The 23,977-nt window shown below is 36.0% G+C and overlaps 2 protein-coding genes across 8 annotated transcripts in view; one reads left to right on the top strand and one right to left on the bottom strand.

Annotated features, from left to right (window-relative positions):
• Positions 1-15,040, top strand: part of GNAZ (G protein subunit alpha z) — a 47,286-nt gene extending 32,246 nt beyond the window's left edge. For all 3 annotated transcript variants that reach the window (XM_085238212.1, XM_085238213.1, XM_085238214.1), the window contains one exon: positions 12,959-15,040. In XM_085238212.1, coding sequence (XP_085094338.1) covers positions 12,959-13,303 — 345 coding nt within the window. In that variant the 3' untranslated portion in view covers positions 13,304-15,040. The remainder of the gene's footprint in view (positions 1-12,958) is intronic.
• RSPH14 (radial spoke head 14 homolog) overlaps positions 1-22,619 on the bottom strand; it is a 77,470-nt gene extending 54,851 nt beyond the window's left edge. For 3 of the 5 annotated variants that reach the window (XM_085238217.1, XM_085238215.1, XM_085238216.1), the window contains exons 1-3: positions 21,734-22,619; positions 19,818-19,920; positions 19,494-19,612 (exon numbers count right to left, since the gene is read on the bottom strand). In XM_085238217.1, the coding sequence (XP_085094343.1) occupies positions 19,494-19,612; positions 19,818-19,920; positions 21,734-21,932 (421 nt within the window). In that variant the 5' untranslated portion in view covers positions 21,933-22,619. The remainder of the gene's footprint in view (positions 1-19,493; positions 19,613-19,817; positions 19,921-21,733) is intronic. The other 2 variants (XM_085238218.1, XM_085238219.1) reach the window with 2 other exon arrangements.
• Between the last annotated feature and the right edge of the window lie 1,358 nt (positions 22,620-23,977).

The following is a 23,977-nucleotide window of genomic DNA, read 5'->3' as shown; positions in this document are numbered from 1 at the left end:
TAACAATATTTTTCAAATAAAAATGTGAATGAGAATATTATTACCACTGATTTTAATATGAGCAAGGCCAGATTCTGGATTTTAATTGCTTACTTTAATACTTCTGTACTTCTGTGCTCTTTGCATTCCTCATTTAATGTGAGGAAATTGTCAACTGTTAATAATACTAATTTTCAACCCAGCACATTTTCAATGGTTTCCTTCATTGCTACATAGTTCTTAGTTCATGGTTCACAGTTCTTAATGGATGCTTTTTTTTTGTTCTACTGTTTCTCTGTTATGAAGACAATCTTCCTCTGAACAATGGGGAAATTCAGCAGTTATCTAAAAATACTAATCTAAAAAAATAATAATACTATAATAATAATAATAAAATAACATAAAAATAATAATAATACTAGAAATAATACTATCTAAAAAAAATTTGGAAACCAAAGAGTTTTTCTAGGAAATAGGTCTTAGAGATATAATAACTGCACTGTTCTTTAAAATAAAGATGTAAAGAGGTATCTCTGCCATCTTCCCTACACAGGTGACAATTAGAGCATGTGGTATCCCTGATGACACTAGAGGTTAGAGTTTAAGTAAATAAATTACCGTCTTTTATAAGTAGCTGTAAAATATGACTGACATCTAGAAATGCACCTTCCAGGATGAGCAATCCAGCTGTTGCTCACCAAATCCCCAAACAAATTTACTCAAAGTATCTTATTTCCAATAGTTGTTTTGTGTCCTGCTGTTCTGCCTGACAACTTCATTGATTTAACTTTGGGTTGCTAGACAGAGAGACACAAACCATGTTAGATTAAACATACCATTAACGTAATTCAGACATCTGTGTTCATCAGGCTATAAATGAAATTCAGCTCATCTAAACCCTTAATATTTGTGTTAGTGAGATGTTGTTGATTCAGTGTCGGTATTTATATTTTATGCTTCCATTAAAGAGCCGAGTTCCCAGAGCTGAGTCCAGAGTTGCTGTATTACAGTATAGAACTGTATATGAAAGGATGTGGGTTTAATACATTTTCAGTATTAAACTTCACAGAAAGGTGCTGTTAAAATGGCTTATCTGTTCTGATGATGCAACAACAAATTTTAAACTTCTCTGTATTACAGTGTTCTTCTCTGTGTCATAAAACCCTCATCTCAGCTGCTTTCCTGATTGTTCTATCGTCTTGCGTCAGTGGCTTAATCTTGATCTGTCTTGCTTTTCTCAGCTCCAGATGCAAATGGCTTATAAAAAGAAATTGTCTTGAAAGCGACATTTATTTAAATACTTTTTCATTGTGGAAATCTCAGGATATTTGTTGCATGCAGAGCTGAAATAATAGGTTTAACAGACTTGTATATTACCCTCTCCTTGAATGTCATTCAAAGTAGGATTTACCAATAAACATGTCAAAAGCCATGCTGATTTTATTAATAAAAGCTAATAAACATTTTGATGGTTCATAAGTGGTATGCACAGGTCACCTGCCTTATGCTTTGAGAGTGTTTTGGGGGCAGCTTCATGTACGTAAGTCAGTACACTGCTCTTGGTATTTACTGCTTGAAGTGACGATGCTGTTATTTTGACATACTGAAGTGTTTATTTTTGTGTGTTTACTTTAAAATACTAATTCTGCACGTAGTATAGATTTTAATAGTGAGCCTTTTTTTTTTTTGTCATAGATTTTTTTTGTTTTATTGTCTTTATACTAGATATAATACAATTCTCCATGCAGTGGCCATTGAAGGACTGGAGCTTACATTTTAAATTAGAAAAGGTAACCTTCTAGGATAGAAATGCCCATTTATTCTATTAGAATAGTTTCAGTAGTGCTCAGTATAACTCCATATATTTCCTTATTCCAATTATATTTTATATGATTAAAAGAATCTTAAGGTTTTATGACTGTTTTAGTACATGAAATATATTTAGAGCTCAAATACAGGATGTAGTGAGACTTTAGGTTTTTTTGTCAGAAGCTCTTTTTGTAATAAATGTAGTAGGTGAAATAATTGGAAACGATACAAATGAGATTTAAAAATTAAATAGTTTGGAGTTCCTCAATATTCTTTCAATTACCCTACCTTTTTCCTAACCCTTCCTCCTCTCCTGGGGCAGGGATCCATGGATCCTCTCCAACCCATTAGTCACAGAACTGGGCTGAACCAGCCCAAAAGAAAACAAGAAAATTGCTTTGCTTTGTATTTTTTCACCTTGTCCTATTTCTGTTTCATTTGTTTCTGCACTGAGGTAGTTATTCCACAATTGTTCTCTAATATTGCAACAGAATTACAAAAATTGCAAAAAGGAGAACAGATGTTAAAGGAAGAAATCTAAAATCTAGGGTTTGTAGCAACCCCTTATACAGAGTTGATAGGTAGTGAAAGCAGGTGGTAAGGTGAAGAGAAGAGAAGCATGCAGATCCCTGCCAGCTCACAACATAAAGCCACTGCTAGGTGATCTCAGGAATCCTCCTTCAAGTTGTCAAATAGATAACCTCTATTGGTGCAAGGGAAAATAGCAATGCAGGCTGTTTCTTCACCAGGTTTATTTGCAAATCCTGTTGATTATGTGGGTGGAAGAAAGATTATTTTTCCCCCCTGTGCTTTGATGATTATTTACATGATACAGTTATCCCCACACTGTACAAAATAGCAGAGACCTGACTTTAATCTTATTAGGTTTACTATGTATCAATCTGCTTCATGCGTGGCTTAGCAATAGCTTGATGCTAGCACAGCCTTGGCAACAAGTCTAATCTAATTCCAAACTTCTGTTTTTTCTCCTTTCTCCCGTACTGCTTACTGATATTCTCCAAAATGAGAATATCAGTATAATATAATAAAATACAATTTTGCTGCATCAGTTTACTGTGCATTTACAGTGTGATCTCATGAAGAACATATGTGATGGCTTAACAGAGGGACATTCAACTGTGCTGTACAAGTAAGGTAATTTCTGAGTTTCATGGCAATATCCAGCATGCTAGGGAGCTATGGCCTCATGCTATGGCATTACAATTTGTCGTTCAGCAACTGCCTAATATTAAATATGCCTCCATATAATGTTTCCAGTGCCCTTGCAATACAAGGTTAATTTTTATCATATTTGAAAACAAGAATCTTGAAGCAAATTCATGTGTCCTTGGTAAGGAACAGCTGTGATTGCAGCTAGATTTTAGCACTGAGAATTTAAACATCGTGTATCTGTATTTCCAAGTTAAGTGATAGATTTCATCTCCAAAGATAGAAAATGAAGTAGAAAAGTATAATGTCAGAGAAAAAGAAAAAAAAAAAAAGTTAGAAGAAATTGCAGAAAATATCTAACAAATAGTAATTAAAAGACAAATTTTAAAACTCTTTTCTGAACGAGACACGGAAATACAGGAGATATATTTGTTTCTGAGGATGTTTAGATGTAGATCATTGGTTTAATGTAGGTCACTCTAGAAGTAATGCCTCCTATTTATTTCCATGGAAATAGATACAAGGAGCACAACCACACTATTCAATAGAGCATTCAATTCTCAGCAACAACACAGTCTTCTAAGATAATCACCCCCATCAGCTAACCCTTTTTGCTAGCAAGGAGGAAGAGCCTGCATGCTGCACTTGTAAAAATCTGCACCAGTGGAGCTGACCTAGCATTGCCACCACTGAAATGCATCACCTCACTGTGCTGACATCCACTGTTGGGTCTCCAACAACACTTAGCAAGTGTCAGTGTATGTCACTGGGTGCAAATTTATTTAATATGGAGAAATTCATTTATGTACCTTTGCTTTGTACACACTTCCATGTCAGACACCATTTTGTCCGACTTCCCCTCTGCTGCCATCTCTCACATGGCAACAAAAGGTAATGGAATGCAGGTGGGAAGGTTCAATCTCTACTGCATCTCTGATATGCTGGGTCAACATAATAAAATAGGAGGCATTACAATCACAGCAGCCCTCGTATATCTCTGCAATTCCAAGGGAGAAAATGGTGTGGTAAGTTGTAGAATGAAAGAAATGGTAGTATACAATGAAAAATAATTATTCAGTCTTTTCTCAGTCAAGTTGAAAAATACCATTTTATAAAAATATTAGAGGCTTAAATTGTATTTTCACCTTCATCCTGTTATCTTGCTTGAACAGCTCTTGCTGTTTTAATCTGCAGTCAAGACTGGAGCTATTAGTACCCTGCGTGTAATTATACCTTCTATATATTAGCAGAGGAAAGGGAGAAACTGTAGAATATTGAGTGTTCACAGTTCTGTACTACATAGTCACAAAATAAGCCGCACACTTCAGCAACTATTAGATACCACCCTCTCTCCTCCTCTAACAATTAATGCAAAAGATTATGACATCTAATGAAAAAAAAAAACCTAGCTTGAGACTGGAGTTCAGCTGCACGCTGATTCCTGATGGTTGTAAAGAGGTCCTTTAATGAATTCCCTTTGAGCTGTTAGTTAAATAAAAGTTGGATGGAGGTTAAAAGGAATTTGTTCAGTTTACTCCTGAGTAAAAAGCAGCAATGCAGCTTTTCAAAAATATTACCAATGCTATTCCACTCAGGAGAAAATTTAGCACAGAAAGACCACAGTGAATCAAAGAAATATCACCCTCTGAGAATTCAGAGAATACAAAAGCCATTCTGTGCTCAAATCGTACAATTTCTTCCTCAAAACATGAATATTTAAAATAGGAAAGTGCATTGGCAGAAACACTGACTGTGAATAAGTGAAGAGAGCACTTTAAGAAATCAATTTCTTTTTTTTTTTGAAGTACCCATACTTAAAGAAAAATTCTACAAAGTCAATTTTGGGAGCCTGACTGATAGCACTGGAGCTTAGTTCTGCCTAAATAAAGATTGCAAAATTGCCATCCTAAAGTGTATATCGTCTCAAGATGCAAATCAGTGCTCATTCCATGAGGTCCACTTCACTGAGTGGTCTTCCACCAGACACAATTTGAAAGAAGCGTGGTTTTTTGGCAATGAAATATGCAGAGATGTTCTTGTATCATTGCCATTTCTGGAGACAGAATGATTAAAGCCCTTCCTGTAAACCATTTCTCAGGAATCAAGGACTACAAGGAGTGCTGGTGCTTTTCTAGAAGCTTCTTAAAGCTGCGTAGCATAAGGTAGACACATACACTTGAACTGTAGCGTATATTCTTCCATGATACCTAGAAAAATCATGGCCCAAGGCACTTCCTTTACTTCCTAAACAAGAATTTCTTCTAGATTAACAAATTATTTGAAAATGTTTAGCTTTATGGCTTTGAATTATGTTGGATGAACTTTGATATTGAAAAATCAAACCCAATCTTTTGCTATGTAAAATTTAAATATTTACTTCTTTACAAATACACAATTTTTGCCTATCATAAGTAAATTCACTTTGATGGTTCTACCATGTACTTGAAATGGCAAAAATTAACACCCTATGTCCTAGGAAGCAAAAGATAATTCCATTATCTCCAGGTTATGGAGATGGAGGCAGCAGAGGTTTTGTTCAATTTATACAGTACATGTATATCATAATATACAGATTAAAAGGTAGTGACATCAATTGTAAAGTTTTTTGAATATTGCTGACTTAACCTGGAATTTCAGAACTAAGTATTGAAGGTCTTAAAAACCTGGAAAAAAAAATCCTGAAAAAGCCTGATAGGAATTCCAAACTTGATACTTGTAAGACGCATGATAAATGCACCATACCAGTTCATCATAGCAGAGTTAATAGAAACAAGTTATACTGCTTCAGATAAACATATATATGTATATCTATATGCAGTCAGAACTTCAGAAGAGCAAAAGTTCACAGGTAGATTTCCCAGACATAAGTGCAGTTTGAGGTTGCCTGATATTGTTATATCAAATACGCATTTTAAAAAATACTAGTTTTAAATAGTGATGAGACAGCACTACAAAGGAAGGCATGGTCACTGACTTGGGATTCAACATAATTTCATTGTCAATAGTTACTGTTACTGAATAGATTATTATTATATCAGCATTGCAGTTCTGAGAGGTCACACTCACTGATTCCCTAGTTCATATTGAAAAGTATTACATTAATGCCATAGATCACTGTAATCAGGTTTAAGTTCACAAGAAATATAATCTGCAAGGACAAATGGGAAGCGAGCACTACACTTTTTCCTCTTTGTGATTAACAGAAAGGCTAATGTGCAATTTAAATTATTTTGAAATAAAAAAAACAACTTAGGTCAGAAACATACATAACTTGGACTTAGGTGATGATCGTATTGATTCCTAATAGCAAATGTCTAATATGCTTCAGAATTTGATTTGTTCTGTGCTGGTGACCGTGCTTCATTCCCAGTTCAGCTGCTTATTTTTTTATGTTAGGGGTTATAAAGGTATTTTTAACATGTGGAGAACTGGGTGGGTGAAGCTATCATGGTGCAGCTTGATGAACACTTTGCAAAATATGAGGGCAGCTCTGAAAGTAATGCCTCCTGTTTTATTATGTTGATCCTTTCCATCAATATTCCATTACGTTTTGTTGTGGTATGGCAGATTGCAGCAGAGGGACAGTCTGACAAAATGGCATTGAATTCCTCCTTGTAGAAAAACTTTACCAATTGAGATTCACTGACACTTGCTGGACATTTATGGAGACCAAATAGGCGAGGTGAACATAGCGAGGCAGTGGGTGGTTTATTTCATTAGTGACACCATTAGAGCAATAAGTTAACTCCGCTGGTGCAGCTTTTTATGAGCATAGCACACAGGCAGCTGTTCATCACTGGTAAAAATGCACAGCTAATGGTGGTGACTGTGTTGAAAAAATAGTGTTTTCTAGCTGAGAATTTGCTATACTGAATAGTATTATTGTGTGCTCTTTTTATTGGTTGTATTTTCTGTGGAAATAAATAGGAGGCATTACTTTCAGAGCAATATACATAATAAATATGCTTATTGTTATTTGAAATGGAGTAGACTTGGTCAAAGGAAAAACAGAGCACTAATCACTGTGCTTCATAATGTGTGAATGATTTCCTGTGTAAACTACTGCAGGACCTGGACTACTGACAGTGGCACCTGAGAAGAATATAAATATTTATTAAATGCATAGACTGAGACTAAGCTGGAAAGTGTTTGAATGTGAAAAGGGAAAGGGAAGCTTGTCATGAAGCGTGCAAATAAATAGATGTAGAAATGCAAATATATACAAATGCCCACTTTAAATTGGAAAATTTTAAGTGCAGCTTATGTAATTTCCACGGGTCTGCTCAAACATGTTTATAAAATGATTTTCACTTTAAAGACTTTGGGTTTAAAGTTTTAATATATTGGCTGTTGACAGCAACTAAAGTATTACTGTTTCAAAAAACACTGCATTTATTATTAGAGAAAACATTTTTTAGTTGAAATGTGATCATTAGTATAACACATGCCTCTACTGCAAGTTTAAATCATCTCCTCTTCCACAGAGAGAGATTTCAACTTCCAATGGGAAAATCTTAGAAGCTTTTTATTTCTTGTTACTCAGGGAGAACGTGCACTCCAAATAACATAAATCTTACCCGTAGAGAAGCCAGGAATTTACCAATTACTCCTGCTCTCCCTCTGAAAATCTGCCTATTTTCCCTAGAATGTGTCCACTTAGACATATGGATAGTACAGACGATCATTTGGGAGTGCTGATCATGCTCTAATGGTACCAAATTTTACGAGCATGTTTTTCCATCTGTAAAGTACAAGTTTGGAAAAGAAATGGAGCCAGAAGAATGAAGTTAGGAACACATTTAGATTATAAAACAGCATGGATACAGGATGAGATGGAGTAGAATTTAAGTGATCCAGTGAAATAAAATAAAACTGATTAAGTGACGGAATATCGTTGTTATAACCTTATTCTCAACTTCTTGTTTCTGTATATTTTGATTCAGGCTCTGTAGCAATGTTAATTTTTCCACAGGTTTTCTGGCCCTGTTCAACAAATATTATGGATTTTCTGTGATTAATGAGGGCTTATACGATAAATAAAACTGTCAAATGTAGGAACACTGCCATCATCTGCTTCAGAGGGAGGAAAACGTGAGATGAATGAAGCATAGGAAAACAGAATGTTTGTATGATTAAAGAAGTTGAGTCCCACTGAATAACTGTACTAGAGATCTCTGTGGTCCTTTTTGATGGCAAATCAGTTTTTTTAAATAAACGCTTTCATGGGTAATTCTAAATTCTTCCTTCCTTTTCTCTAAGGTACATAATCTGATAACTTGTGATTTGATTTATAGAAGGTCTGATAACTCAGAGCTACAGCAGGTATCAGTGAGAACTTCAAAAATCTATTAAAACTTTGTTAAATAAAGAAAAGCATGTGCTGAGAAAAGAGGTTTTAAGTGCCTAGACTGGGTATCTAGAATTACTGGGTCCCTTCTAACTATTTTCCCCTTTTGTAGTTTCCTATTTCTAAATCATTGTTAGTGGTACCTCTTAATCTGACAACATGCTGGGAAAACAAATGTAGCCAATGAAATATTCAGATACAGTAATTATAAGCTTGAGGAGAAACTAGTAATTCTGTCTTTTCAGCAGCTCATAAATAGTAATTTTATAGTAAAGTAAAAATCTATAGAATGAGTAGTGACAGTAAAGGAAAATATTGACTGGCATATGAAGAAAAAGAGATGTTCATACAACATGTGAGTTACATGAATAGTATAATGAAAATAATGATTTCAGCATTTGACATTTGAGCATTTATTTTTACAACCTTTATGTTTTCTATCTTACATCCCTCTTATTTTATATTCTCCTGTAAGTTCTTGTAAGTTCTTAAAGAACTTAACTTAAGAAAAAGAAGTTAACATTGAATGCCTGGAGGCATTCAAGGCCAGGCTGGATGTGGCTCTGGGCAGCCTGGTCTGGTGGTTGGCGACCCTGCACATAGCAGGGGGTTGAAACTACATGATCGTTGTGGTCCTTTTCAACTCAGGCTATTCTATGATTCTATGATTCTTAAAGTAACTTATTTTTCTCCCTGACATTTTAATTATTTTTAGGAATGCATCAAATAAATATAGATGATATATAATAATTTTATCTCATTTTCTCTTTATGGTATATTGCATACTTCTGTGTATTTGTGGCGGTCACTAGTTCCTGGGAAATTCATTTCATACTCTCTGATTAAAAAAAAAGGCTTTTTTCTGTTAACTTGGATAGGAAAATACATTGTTGAACAACCAGTAGAAAGTGGACTTCTAACATGATCTATGATTTTAAACTTACAGCTCTGTTATAAGGAGTTATTACAATAGATTTTCTATGGAAAATTATGTGTGTGGAGGTCATGCTTTAGGTTTTCTGTCAAATATGAGTTATTAAATGTATTTGGTTTTTGTTTTTTTCCAGAAACTGTCATTATGATAGAGTTCTTTGCTTTTAATAATCTTTAAAGTTTTGTTTTTCTTACCTGTATGCTTGTAGCATTCATTATGGTAACTGTAAATGAAAAAATATATTCTATAATTCTAACTATACCTGGAGAAAATAGTGTGATTCTCCTATACAGGTGAGGCATTATTTCACTTCATTTAAGGCAAGTGGTTGCTTTGGTGACAGACCTTTGGGCTATTCTAAGGTGAAGTGAGCCTGACAGAAAATAAAGCAGTCAACAATGGGTATTCAGAGAGGCCACAACTACAGTCTCTGACTATTTCCTTTTCATCCTACATCATCAAAAGAAAAGTGACAACTAAGTATAGCTCTTTCCAGCAGAAGAATAACCCTTGTACTTAAATTCTCCCCTTTGGGATGAAAAGTTTGAGATCTGCATAAAACTGAATACAGAAAATTGACTTCTCATTTATGGTTTCAATGATAAATATGTTCTTACAATTCATGGAATTAAAGATTGGCCAGATATAATCTCTGCAGGTCATTTATTATCACATCTCAAATGAAGCTGGACTATTGCCAAAAGTAAATCAGGCCAGCTATAGCTTTATCTAGTTGAGGGAAGAAAACAACTACAGATGAAGATTTCATAAAACTGATGTTTTTCTTCCAAATTCTAATCTGAATCTTCCAAGCTGCAATTAGTGTTCACTGCCACTTGATACTTCATGTGATACTGCTGATAAGAATTTATCTTCATCATCTTTGTAACTATGCTTCAAGTAATTGAAAGTTTTTATTAGATCAACCCATAGCCACCTCTTAGCCAGTCTAAATAAGACAAATTCCCTCATCCTCTCCTTGTAGGTCAGTGCAGTATTCAGTTACTTACTGCTTAGGCTCAGAGGGCTAAGATACTAAACTTAAATGTCTCGCATGGTTACATGCAGTGGATTCAATTCCCTTTTTACCACACCACTTACTCTTCAAATATTTTAATTTCATTTAATTTCTTCAGAAGGTCTGAAGTTGTGAATCTCTAAATAACATATTTCAAACAGAAAAAGATTCATGGTGTTTTCTGAAATTGCTACCAGCATGTGCTAAATGCCAGCTGCAATCACAAGGAAAAGCCACGGCAGGAAAATAGAAGCAGCTTCCACTGGTTCTTCCTAGATTTACTGACTTTATTTTGCCCATATTTCTGAAAAACAAACATTACTATTCCTGCACTAATTTGATCCAGCATGCTTTCTGTTTACCTAAGATAAATTTTCTTTAGTTTGCCAAAGGTTTCCGCAGTCTCCAAATGCCAGACATTTAAAAATAATGATGAAGGAGAAATGACTGCAAGAGAAAGTTCTTAAATATTTAGTACAAATGATAGTTAATTCCCTCATTTGTGACAGTTTCTCTCTTCATTTTTCATTTTCACATTCAGAAATCTCTCAGCTATGACCAAAAAACTTTCATAGGAAAGCTGTGAAGAAATACTACATTCCAATTTATCTCTACTCCCAACTGTTTATCCTAATTACTTGCTATCTTGATAACAGGGTCTTGCCTTTTGAAAACTCTTAGCTGTTCTGGAACTCTTGGCTGCAAAGCACACCTCTTCCAAAGGATGATCAGGGATATTTGTACGTTTGTAAATTACTGGAAGAACAGAAGCAGCCATCTGTTCCTTAGTATGTTTTTCCCCTTAAGCAACCAATTCTTTGTTCTCGTGCTTGGAGAAGAGCCTGCAATTAGATCCCAACAAGACTGTATGCAAAAAGGTATTGGCATTATCTTGCCTATCTTCTGTGTAATTCTGAAATTACAGCAGCATTTTTTTTCTAATGCCTAGCCAGCTGCACCCCTCAGGATTCCTGAATTGGAAAAGACACTGCAGAGAAGAAAGATAACTTTTTCTACCATTACTTTTTCCTCCATGTTAATAGAAAATTTTCTTAACCCCTTTAGGAGAAGTACAGTAATTTGTTCTATTTTTTTAATGATTTAATCAATAATCCTCCCAAGTTCCCTTTCCTGTAATATGTAGCTCTGCAATATTGACAAAACCAGAAATGTGTTTGTCATGTTGTCACGGAAGTCACAGGATCTGGCCTTTCCTTTTTGCTCTTGCTCACTGCCTGGCAGAGAGTGTGGGGGTGCTTCCAAGCTGTGTGCTTTCAGGTTTGCTCTTTTTCAGAAAATTCTCTCTTTCTCTCCTATTTTATTTGATTTATTAGGCTCAATTTCAAGTAGATTGTATTATATTGCATTATCTTGCATTCCGATACCATAGTTAGTAAAATAATATTTCCTCCTTACATTGTTGCCTCTGTTTTTGTTTTTGTTTTTGTTTTTTTCACTGAGCCCAGCTCCCATCTCCCTACCCCTTTTCCTTTTCCCTTTCCATTTTTGGGAAGACTATGAGTGGATACATCATGCATCTTTAAGGCTCAGTTTTGAGTGTCAGCCTTCATCTTAGAACTGGGGTCATTTCGTTCTTATTAAAGATTTTCAGGTATATCAAGATGTCATCTGGCTATAATAAACTAAGAGCCATGTCATGCATGTCTTTGAAATGTGATTAATACACTACACAAATCATACTGCCATCAATATTGTCATCTGAACTCTTAAGCCTTTTCCCACTTTCAGCAGTACATGAACACAGGTGAACAGCACATAGTTTTAATCAGAAAAAATAATGCTGGATATTGAAAAAGTTTGGAATGATACCTTGTTGCTTAACTGTAGTAGCTTTTCCTTAAAGAGAAATGAGTGCCTACCTTAGAAAACTTTCATGTAGACAAATAACTGACTAAATACTGGAACAGGATGGAAAATATTGACCTTTAGGAAAAATGGCTGATTAAGCTATGATCTGTATTTACTTTTGACAATACTCGAACGATTTTTATTTTAATCAGCTATAATACTTTTCAAAACTTTGCAACTTTTTACACCTATTGGTGTAAACCTACCAACAAACAGCCTTGTGAAAGCACCACGGACAGCTCCCGCTGCACCAGAAGTGCTGAGGGAACCGTGCTGAGCAATTACAAAATGGCGGATGATTTCCAACCGGCATTCCTGCTTTCAGTTTATAGCAGCATTGCATTGCTACTTCCAAATTTGTAACTGTGTTGGTCGCTCTACATCGATCATCATGGCACTGCCTTTTTAAGGCAGTGCACACAAAGAGGTTAAACATATCTGGCCAGATTCAGTGTTCACTTAGAAGTAAACAAGATTCTAGCTGTCCCACCATAGTAGAATGTGGTTCCTTTTCTCATGTATCCTTTATTGTTATACAACTTTTTTTTTTCCCCCTCACAGCTTAAACCTATTTTTTCCAAACATTTAGTTTTAGACCTGCCCTCATAACAGTCAATTATTTGAAAAAATGTTAACAATAATAAGAGCCAAACTGTAGAAAAAATTATCAAAATGAGTGAATTAAGGTTCCTGAAGTTTCTTGCTCAGGTAAGATGGACAGTCACCAAATAGAATAAACACTCTTTTTTTGTTCATTAATAGAAGTAATAATATATTCTGTGTGCTTTCCACAGTTATGCTGAAATGCTGTCTGTTATTTTCTCACCTACAGAGTCGAATGGCAGAAAGTTTGCGTCTCTTTGATTCCATCTGCAACAACAACTGGTTTATCAACACTTCCCTCATCCTTTTTTTGAATAAGAAAGATCTGCTGGCAGAAAAAATCCGACGCATCCCCTTAACAGTCTGCTTTCCTGAATACAAAGGCCAAAACACTTATGAGGAGGCAGCAGTCTACATCCAGCGCCAGTTTGAGGACTTAAATCGCAACAAGGAGACCAAGGAGATCTACTCACACTTCACCTGCGCCACTGATACCAGTAACATCCAGTTTGTCTTTGATGCAGTGACAGATGTCATCATTCAGAACAATCTCAAATACATTGGCCTCTGCTAAGAATCCTTGGGCTAATCTGTTTTGCTGAAGTAATTGAAAAAGAGGCTAACCATTTCCACTTCTTGTGGAAACAATGGGGCAACGCTTAGCCCAAGGAGAGAAAAGGGGAAATCTGATGTATGTATGCAGTTCCTCTTATGCCCCACTAGCCTGTTACATTATTTTTCATAAATATATGTTATGGAGAGTGGAAGTCTCCTCTCCAAAAAAATCACACACACACAAATAATAAAAATGCCCCCAAATGAAAAACAAACCACACAAAAAATTCAAATAAAATCAACAAAAGAGATTGAGGCCTAACTCTGTGGAGATGTTTTCACCACAGTCACTGCACTTTTATTCCATTTGTTTCATTCTATTTCCTACAGTGGGAGTGTTATCATGTTCTATGTAAGAAATAATCATCCAATTGTCCTAAAATTTTACTGACATGAAGATATAAAGCTGGTGAGTGATAGATGAACTCATTTGCATGGTGTGAAGCAGAATGATTGCATTGGGGTGAATAACTAGTTCAAATCAAAAGCTGCAGAACAGGAGTGCTTACGGAAAATATTACTTAAAGATTTAGAGAATGGACATCTACCCTCTGTACTGGTACACACAGCCCAACTATATACACATGCATCAGGTATGCACATGCACATGACTCACAGCATATACTGTGTACACACTTCTGCTTTACTCTTTCATGGACACCTTGCCTGTTAAAGGAATTGCTGGTGCACAACTGTTCTGTGATTTCCAAACTGACTATCAGCCCTTTCTGCTGTTTAAGGCTTCAAAATATGCAGCAAAACTACAAAAAATGAATCAATGAATAGGCCAAATTAAGGTCAGTGTTTCTTCTACTGATAAGGAGTTTTATACATCAAAACAGTCTTCTTTTACATCTTTTTTTGCCAAATCTTGTGGTGTTTCACAAAAAAAAAAAAAAAAAAAAAACAAAAAACAACACTCTATATTTAAGAAGTAGGTTAGTGTTTCTTTTTTAATACAGATAAAAAATAAATCACAAAGCAGTTTTTTAAATTATTGTTGTAGTGTCTGGACTGCTGAATGTGAAAGTTGCCAATGGACGATTCTGTTCCACTGCTCCAAATACATTCTGGGAACTGTGATGTTGTAACAGATTTCCCAAGAAGCAGGAGCCATGGCGATTGTGTAGTGTATAGCCTCCAAAGTCTTTTTTTGTTGGGTTTTTAATTATTTTAAAAAATGTGATGTATTATTAGAAGGTTAAAGATGAGCGATATGAACAATAACTAAATGTCTTGATATTTCAATTTAATAATTTAAATTATTTACAGTTTAGTGAAGTCAAGGAAACTGAAGAGATACATTCCTCAGCTCCAGGTTTCATCTCATAAAGAAACACTACTGGATGGAGTAACATTCCAGCAAAGGTTTGAATGCATAAGAAACTCTGTGGGACTATACTGGAAAATCGCAGATGGATCAGTTGATTCTTTCCCCTGCCATAGAAAAGACTTCTTAAAGACTTCAGTGTAAAGTTGGTGTGTAAATATATGTTTGATAATTGTAAAGCACATACGTACACAGAGACACAGACACACATGCACACTGGAAAATATCCTTCTACTTTCGTTCCCCCTATGTACTATGATTAGTGCAAGAAATCTCAGCCAAGGGCTCTCAGAAATTTAAAACAAAATGGTTAATAACATCAACATTTAAACTGTCCACTTAAAAAATAAATAACTCAAATGATAATGCATTTGTCTATAGTGTGTTCATTACTTAGTGTTATGATATACCAGTTAACTGAATACTGTTATGATTCATTTGTGACAGAATATTGAGTTTTATTAATTGGTTCCAGAATGTTTTGTTCAATTTATTCACTAACATTCAGGAAATTTTAATCTTAAGCAATTACATTTGACAAACTCTGCAAGTTTCAGGGGATGTCTTCCCATGTAATGTCTTTAAAAATTATGACTGCATGTTGTTGTTAGATGTTTTTGGGAGATGGTTAGTAGCAAATTTAGAAGAGAAGCCATAGATCAAGATTAAGAAGCAACAGGAAAGAAAATTAAGAGAACTGCCATAGTGTTTCTGCTCTAAATTGCTTTCTATAGCGTGATATACTTTTATTAGCTAATTGTGAAAATTGTGGAAAAGATTTACAGTGAGTCTGGCCTTCCTTTTCCCATTAATGGACTGTGAGCTGGTATGCCCCTTTCACCTCTAGCTTTTATAGTACAGTGGCCATTTCAGAGTGGTGAAAAAAGTGACAAGAAAATACTGGCTTTTATTAGAGCACAGCTTCAAAATTAGAAAGCTGACTGAAAAAAAAAAGCAAAACGAGAAGCATAGTTAATTTTGAAGAGAGTAAGAAATACTTTATAAATTAAAAAAAATTATTCAGTTGAGAAGGTCCTTATAAGTACTATAGGTAACCTACAATAGCAGTGAAGAACCTAGGGTATTTTATCAAAAGAATAAAGATTTTTCTAAATAAAAGAAATTAATTGCATTTATCCTCAAATTGAGATTTTTGGGAGATAAAAGAGAAGCTGAAGCAGAGCATTTTACTACATGTTTGTAGTTAATTTAAACATAAGAATGTGATGGAATAAAATAGTAAATAATGAAGTTTAATCAGTTCACATAATCATTCTTTGAATAGCAATGACTTGCTATTAACCTTCCAATAATTTAATTTCTATGATATTTTTTATCTTGATGTTCTAAGTAATTCATGGCTACTCTTCTAAGGTGTTAAATTGTTTTACATAGAAATCAAATAATTTTATTTTCCCATTATGTAAGAAGACTGAGGTGTGGGGAGGTTAAAACCAAAGAGTCTGTATCCAAAACAGGCCCTGAAATGAAACTCCTTAGCTCTCAGTCTTCCACTGGATAAAGAATGCAGTTAAATTGGCAACTATTTCTTCAGCACTCAGGTTTATCAGTGATGCAGTGAAAGAAGAACTGTATTAGTAGAGCTGGGATGTCACTTTACCTGGACAACAATGACATTCACAGAAGAGATGTTCCATCTGCTGCAATAAGAATGCCATCTGTCCTTCCATTACTTGCATTTCACACAAAACAGGTTTCAAAGGGAAAACGGTATCTTTAAACAGACCTTATTCATAGAACTGATTTGTTATGATTTTGTAAATGTACAATATTGAAGATAGTGAGGGTCAGTAAAGAAAGAGAATCTTTAACCTGTTGGACTCCTCCAAAAAAGAGGTTCTGGTAAGCTTTCAAAATCCAGCGTCATCCAATCCACTTCAATTTTTGTCTAAAAGGATTAAGCACTCTTAAAATACAGGTAAGATTATAACTAAGAACTATTAAATATTTCTAGCACTGTACACATCCTGCGAAAAATACTTCTTTCTTTCACAGGTTTTTTTTTGCATTTATTATTGCTGAGGTCATTTATCCTTGCATAACATTCAGTAATATTAAGTACCTTCTTGAATCTCAACTAATTGTTTTCACAAAGAGTTAAAGTTTTGCTAGTAAGGTCTCCTGGCCAGTGTTCATTTTCTCCTGCTACGGGTTCTTCTCCCTCTTTCATCCTCTATTGAATACATGCCAAGGTGTGTACAGCTTATGTTCCTTTTTGGCTAGTATGAAGCCTATTGCTTTATTGGTCCTGGAAATTGCCATAGAAAACATCAGAAACATAACTAAGGAATGCTTTGTTAGTTGCTGACTTCTTCCAGGTGATACAAGGTGTACAGGAATTGCTAGGCCACAGACTGAATCAGTGATTGTGCACAAGGTGAGAAGGTGTGGCTAACCCAGGGAGCACAGGTGCAAACAATGAGCCCAAGTGACCAGAAGAGGTGGGCTCAGGGTCTGCCCCTCCTCACCCTCATTTAAGGGTTAGCAACTGAAGAAGTGTGTTTTTATTTGGAGATTGTGTCCTTTTTGAGAATACCAGCTTTTGGGAAAGGTAAGCTGCTTTTGTCTGTATTGCTTTCTAAACTTGATCGTGTCTAATACCTTTACAAGCATGTTCCTATTCTGGTAGAAGGCACTATCAGGCCTTCCATTGCTTCACACAAGGTTATCTAGATATGAACTGTCATAGTAAATATGAAGAGATGAAGCCAGATAGCTTTTTGAGTGGCTGAAGATGACAATTACTAGGCAAAGACAATTCATTTGACATATTACACATTGAGAAATAATGACAAGTCTTCTGAGGATTGGTTTTTTTTGTTTGTTATTTCCTCTCCTTCCCCTCAAATGTCAAACTATACTATATAAAAATATTATCTGAAGAATGCTATTCAAGACTAGCTTAACCAAGGCAAGGACTTCTATCTTGAATAAGACTTAAGCATTTTTAGTAGCACAGAGGAAATTGGTCAAATCTGGGATCATTTCACTGCTATGGAAATGAAACTTCAGAAGATAGTTTCACCTAAAAAGGTATAATTCAAGCGAAGCATAAAGAGGATGCGAGTGGTGTTATGCTGGTTGAGACTTCTGAGCATAGGATCAGAGATTAAAGTTCTGTTTGCATCACAAATGTAAATAATTCCTCTACATCCACTTTAAATTTCTCATAAAGAGAAAAAAAGAGTAGGGAAAGAGTTGGCCCACATAAGTAGAGTACACGAGTACTGTAAATACGAAGGTTATGCTGAGAACTAGTGAAGGGAAAGAAATGTATTCTAAACAGACTAAAATACCAGGTTTCTAATTAATTAACTGTCCTTACTTACATCTGTAAGGAAATTGTAATGAAGGCACTGATGTACAGCATTTACTAAATAACTAATTCTAAAACTAAATACTTTTTCCCTTTCTTATGCTATTCATTAGCCTATTCTGCTTTCTAGAACTCTAGAACTGTTTCCTGAAAAAAGTTTGTTACTGATAACTTGATTTGGAAAACCCAGTTCTTATCTGTCACCAGTATCTGACATCAGAAAAGTAAAATGGGAAAACAGCTATCAATCTTGGCTCACGAGATACTTCAAATCAGCTGTCCTCAAACTTGTAGTCTGTTCTCTAAACTTTCACTAAATTGGGATTGTAACAGGATTTGGAAGCTGCTCTTTGTATGGCAGACTTCTGCTCACTTCAGAGCTTCTGTGAAACCTCTGCCTTCAACCAAAGGCAATGTCCCAAGAAGAGAGACAGCTCTCAGCTCAGTGGGGGTTGAATAACCTTTCACTCCAGGAGGTAACTTTTTTCTCCTTGTATAGAATAATCTCACATTGTCACTGAATTGATGTCGTACAGCCCTGATAATTCCCATCAGTGACTCCTGAGCTAAGATGAAATATTCAGATGCCTGCGGGGACACAGATGGAACAGTGGTAGTAGACCTGTCCTTGATCTCTAAGTGGCAGTGTGATGTACAATTACATATTCTCTACTTTGGGGAATGTACTTTGATTTCTGTGGAATTCTTAATAAGCAGTTTTTTATGTTTTGGCACCACCAAGTGCTGCTTATTGCTATAATATTTCTCTAAGCAGAAATGGTGATTGTAATAAAATGCTTTCTATGTAACTCTTGCTTGTAGTTAATGGTTATTTTTTTTAAACCTGCTGAACTGGCAATCTGCCCACAAAAGACCATTATTTAGAACCTGAACTGTGCTATTATATTACAACCTCTAAATGAAGACTGGAGTCTGATGTACAACATTATCATACTAGACTTACCTTATAAAAATTCCAGCAAACTGAACTAGTTGCTGCTGCTGCCACCAAAACTTTCAAGCAAGTGATGTATGTCAAATTACTAGCTAAAACGCATCTGAATTCAGCTTTTGTGAATAGTTCCACAGAATAAGGAATGAGACGATTGATAAGGTCCTGCATTAGATGTGACTAGAAGTATAGTATTCTGTAGTTTATAGCAATGAATAAAATTCAGTACAGACCGAACAGCAAGGCTTATTACTGAAATATGGAGTTTTGAAAGAATTAAGAATAACCGCTATAAAAATAATTGTTAATAATTACTACTGATCTGTATTAAAAAAAAAAACACTTACTAATATTTATTTCTATTAAGTTTTTGCTTCTTTTAAGTTTCTATTATGATCTACATAATCTATATAATCACAGGATGATATCTATCTGTCTGCACAGGAATTCTTTAAGGCAGAGAGATGAACGCACACTGAAGTCATCTGTTTTCGACTTTTGAATAATTAATTACTGAAAAATCCCCCTACCTTCAGGTAACTTGGCCATCATGTCAAACACTTGATGTGTGTTTTTCCGACAGATGTCTTCTGGGTCATCCAAGAGCTCAGTGAGGGCAGGAATTACTGCATTTTGTATCAACCCTTGCCTATAAGCATTAGAGAACAGATTTAACTAAGCATAATATAGCTCAAATACTTGACAGGTGCATAATCTTTAATTAAATATTATAATATATTAAATGTAAGTTGTTTTCATTGCTTCCATGTTGCAAAAATTTAGAAATTCTGTTTTTATTTCTCACAGAAACTTCTTTATTATTTCCTATGCCATTAGGTAGGAATTATTCCTACCTGCCGACATTATGCATCACCACTATATAGAGAATTTCTGTTGTCTTCTGTCGGACAGTACTGTCATGATGCAGCAGCAAGGTCTTCAAGTTCTCCAAGAAACCTGTGGGACACAACCATTGATTTTTAGTATTTTTAATTTCAGCATTAGTCTGATAGTGCAATGCTCATTTCTACCTCACAATTTCAAGTGCAGGCAACCTGGTTTTTCATCTTGTCCTGGAGGTGAAATTCTCAGTGTCGTACTGCGAGTATAGCAGAAACTTAAAGACCTACTGCCAAAAATGCCCTGTTGTCAATTCTGAAGCATATTCATATTAGAATAAAAATGTATGTATCAACCCCACACAATTGTCTGATTTGACAGCTGATGAGAATAATGGAAAGTTCCCATTCAATTAACCTTGTGTTGGTTAATACTAGAAACAAGCTGCTGAATTCTGTACCTGATTATGTTCTAATCTTGCTAAGAGTTAGGAAGTTATATAACTCTAAAAACAAAGGTATACTGATGTCAGTGGTGCTGTTACTGTTTTAGAAAAGCAGGTGTTTGCAGATTGATGACTACATTTCTGTAAACATTAAGTCTTGCAAGGGCTGTGTAAAAGCACAGAGCCTCACCTTCCATGTGCTGAAATAAACTTGGTTTGGCACTGGAGAAGAAAAAACTAATGCTAATTGAACAATGATTATATAATTTAGTATGACTATTGGTGCCTCTTATGAAGAAAATGTGTGTGACAGTGACAAACCTAAAAACTACTTCATTGTTACATAATGATACTGTAAATACACAACTGACTGCTAAAAAATGTTACAAAGATAACCTTGCATGACTTTTTTTTTCCCCTCAACTGCAAATTTAAGATTATTCCAAATGTTAGGATATATATTAATTAAAAATAGTGAGCAGACGTAATCCTGCGAAGTATGAAAAATTTGGTTATTTAGTTTTAATTTCTTATGAAGTTCCTGAGGCTCTTGTTATAGTCGCATTCTACAATTATCATGAGACTTCTGAGAAATATTGTGTAAAGCTCTGATGTTTTGGCCCTCCAGTAGTTATAGCTGAATGTGCCGTGCTATCCACTGCTGAAGGAATGAATGGCAAAAAGTGACTTCATAGACTTTGCAAATTAATTTTTATTAATCACTGATTGAATCACTAGTCCACTGAGGTCAAGAGTGGTATTTTTATGTTTGAGGTACTCAACAAGAAGCAGGTAGATACTTGTTGAATGAAGAAATATAAAAGGAGGTGATTGTTGCTATTTTTTTTTCATGCTCTATAGTTATAGTATCACAGAAGGGCTGAAGTTGGAAGGGACCTTAAAACCTAGCCAGTCCCAATGCCCTGCTGTGGGCTGCTTGCCAATCACCAGATCAGGCTGCCCAGGGCCCCATTCAACCTTGCTTTGAATGCTTCTAATTATGGGGTGCTCACAGCTTCTCTAGACAGCACTGCCAGGGCCTCACTGCCATCAGAATGAAGAATTTCCTCCTAGTACCTAATTTAAATGTCCCCTCCTTTAGGGTAAAACCACTCTCTGTTGTCTTATCACCATCTGCTCATGTAAAAAGTCTCTTTCCTGTTTGGAAGCTTCCAAACAAGTGGCAATGAGATCTCCCCAAAGCCTTGCCTTCTCCAGCCTGAACAAGCTCAACTCCTTTAGCCCACCTTTAAAGAGATGTGGATTGTTCTTTTCTTTCTTTCTTTCTTTCTTTCTTTCTTTTTTTTTTAATGATAATATAATATTCTCTACTTTATTATGGTTCAAAACAAGTAGAGATTAAAATCATGATATCCTCCTGGCTGTTTCTCTCTCATCAATTATATTGCAGGAGTAAAAACAGGACAACACAGCACATCCCTGTCACCACCACTATATTAAAGCTTATGGCAGCAAACCACTTACCTATCTGGACTGCCTGGTAGATATTTTCTGGGTCATGGACCAGATCACAGAGTGCCATCAATGCCCGTTGCTGAGTCAGCACCTCAGGAGATTGTATCTCTCTATTCAGTTTAGGCAGAGCTCTGCTCCCAAACGCGATAGGAGCTTTTGTTGGATCTATATCAGGGGGTAGCTTGGCTGAGATAAGAGTGCTTGCCATCCCTGATTTGTCTGGGAAGGATTCTTTTTATACTTAAAAAAAATACTGAAAAATGACTCTACTTGGTGACAAACAACTGATGTACCGAAGCCACCGCTATTAATTAGCATTAAACTGAAGGGTCCTCTGTCCCCTCAAAGCACGATTCTGGCACACGTGAGGTTTTAGGAAGCTGTGAAAGAAGAGGCTGGGATGGTTCATCAGATGAGCTGCCTTTTCTGGTTTGAGTTTCTACTGAATACTGTAAAATAACAATAGAAGAAGCAAGGAGAAAGCTTAAAATTGTGAGAGAAGTGTTTTTAAAGGGTTAAAACCCCTTTAGAATGTTCCATGCTACAGAAGGGACTCAAACTCTAAGGTCTTTCTAAAGGTTTGTAGTGGAAACCTGCCCTCGGAACTCGTTAATGATCCCTGGAAAGGATCGCTGACCGCCCACCGCCCTCAGCGCAGTAATAGAGCAGCCTGCAACCCTGGAAACTGCTCAACACAACAAAACACAGCTGCACGGAAAAAGAAAATCATATATATATATAAAATCCTACTTAACAACAGCATCTGTTTGTTAAGAGCAAACCAAATGACGTATAATCACAGACGCCGCTCTCAGCCTGAGCCCCGGTTGCCGCTCTACGGCGCCTGCGCGCCCGCGTTCTGGTTACCACAGCAACCGCCCTCTGTGTAAACCCAGCTCTGTGAATACAAACTGCGCGGCCCCCGTGTTCCTTTCCGCTACTGTTTCCAGCTTTGCGTCAATAGCGTAACCAGCGCGTTCGGCGGTGGTTGTTGAAAGGCAGTGGCGTCCGCGGCATGGTTGGTGAATCGGAATGTGGGGCGCGGAGAGTTGAGTAGCGGGCGGCACTTGGTGGGTCCGCGTGTGAGGAAAGGGCGGGAATTGCTGCGGTGTGGGTGCCCACGCCAACTGCCTTCTCTGTAAAGGAGCTAATGTAATAAAAAACTGTAATAGATTCTGGTTTGATGATCACCAAAATCCACAGAAAAAAATATCTTCAGCAAAGGGTGCTTTTTTTTTTTTTTTTTTTTTTTTTTTTGCTTTTTTTTTAAGTACAAATTGAAGTAGAAGTTAGTTTCATTGAATAGATTAGATATTTACAAACCAAAGACTTTCGAAATTTCACCATTTCAATAGAAGAATGTGAACTTTTCTCCACGTAGATGGGACACGAGAAGGTCAAAGATTTCTCACGTCCCTCAGCTTTAACTCTCTTCTCATCCTTTTTTCACCATACCTTGGTATAGTGATATTAGTTAGTGGTCACAGCATTAAGTGGTCGTGGCATTAACTAATTTTATGCAGAGTTGGAGTCTTCCTTCAAATCTCTTGTCTGTGGATGATGCTGTTGATGGGAGTGGTGTGGTGCCATGGAGACTTGTGACTGAGCTCTGTAGGAAGAGAGAATCTGGATCTCAGTGCCTATAATTCTCAGCATTTTCAGCAGCTCTATTTTTCTTAAACCACTGGCTTGTATTGCCTTACGTTGCAGCTAATTTGTTGGTTTGGTAATTGTGTGTTTGTGAGAGAAATTTAGTTGAAATACACCAAGGGAAAATGGCTGTTGGTTTTAAAACGCTTCTCCTTGTTTACCTTGATCCCTCCTGGACTTTGGATTCAGTGAGATGGTTAAATTGATTATTTTTTCCTAGCTTAGTTTGTGAAAGAGCTCCAGGAGACAAGCAGTGAATCATCCTGTGCACTCAGGACAGATTGGTACACGCTGAGGATGTGCTGAGCCGGAACTAGGAGAAAATGGAGCAAATCCAGTGTGTGTGGTGCACCTACCAACAAGGAGGGTTTCTTTTTTTTTGTTTTTTTTTGTTTTCAGAACTGTTATTTTGGAGCACACCACAAAGCAGATCCAGGTCTGTCTGGTTTGAAGCAATCAGAAGGAGTATGATTGATAGAACTGTGTATATGGTTAAAAATAAACGCTGTAATCTTTGGTCCTGAATAACACATCAGCTGTAAATTTGGATTGCTTTTTGTTTGTTTGTTTGCTTTCAGTGTGGATCAAATCACATGAGTGCCT

Source organism: Meleagris gallopavo, chromosome 17 (assembly GCF_905368555.1).
Source record: "Meleagris gallopavo chromosome 17, MGAL_WU_HG_1.1, whole genome shotgun sequence".
NCBI classification, from domain to species: domain Eukaryota; kingdom Metazoa; phylum Chordata; class Aves; order Galliformes; family Phasianidae; genus Meleagris; species Meleagris gallopavo.
This window is presented reverse-complemented; position numbering and strand designations above follow the sequence as displayed.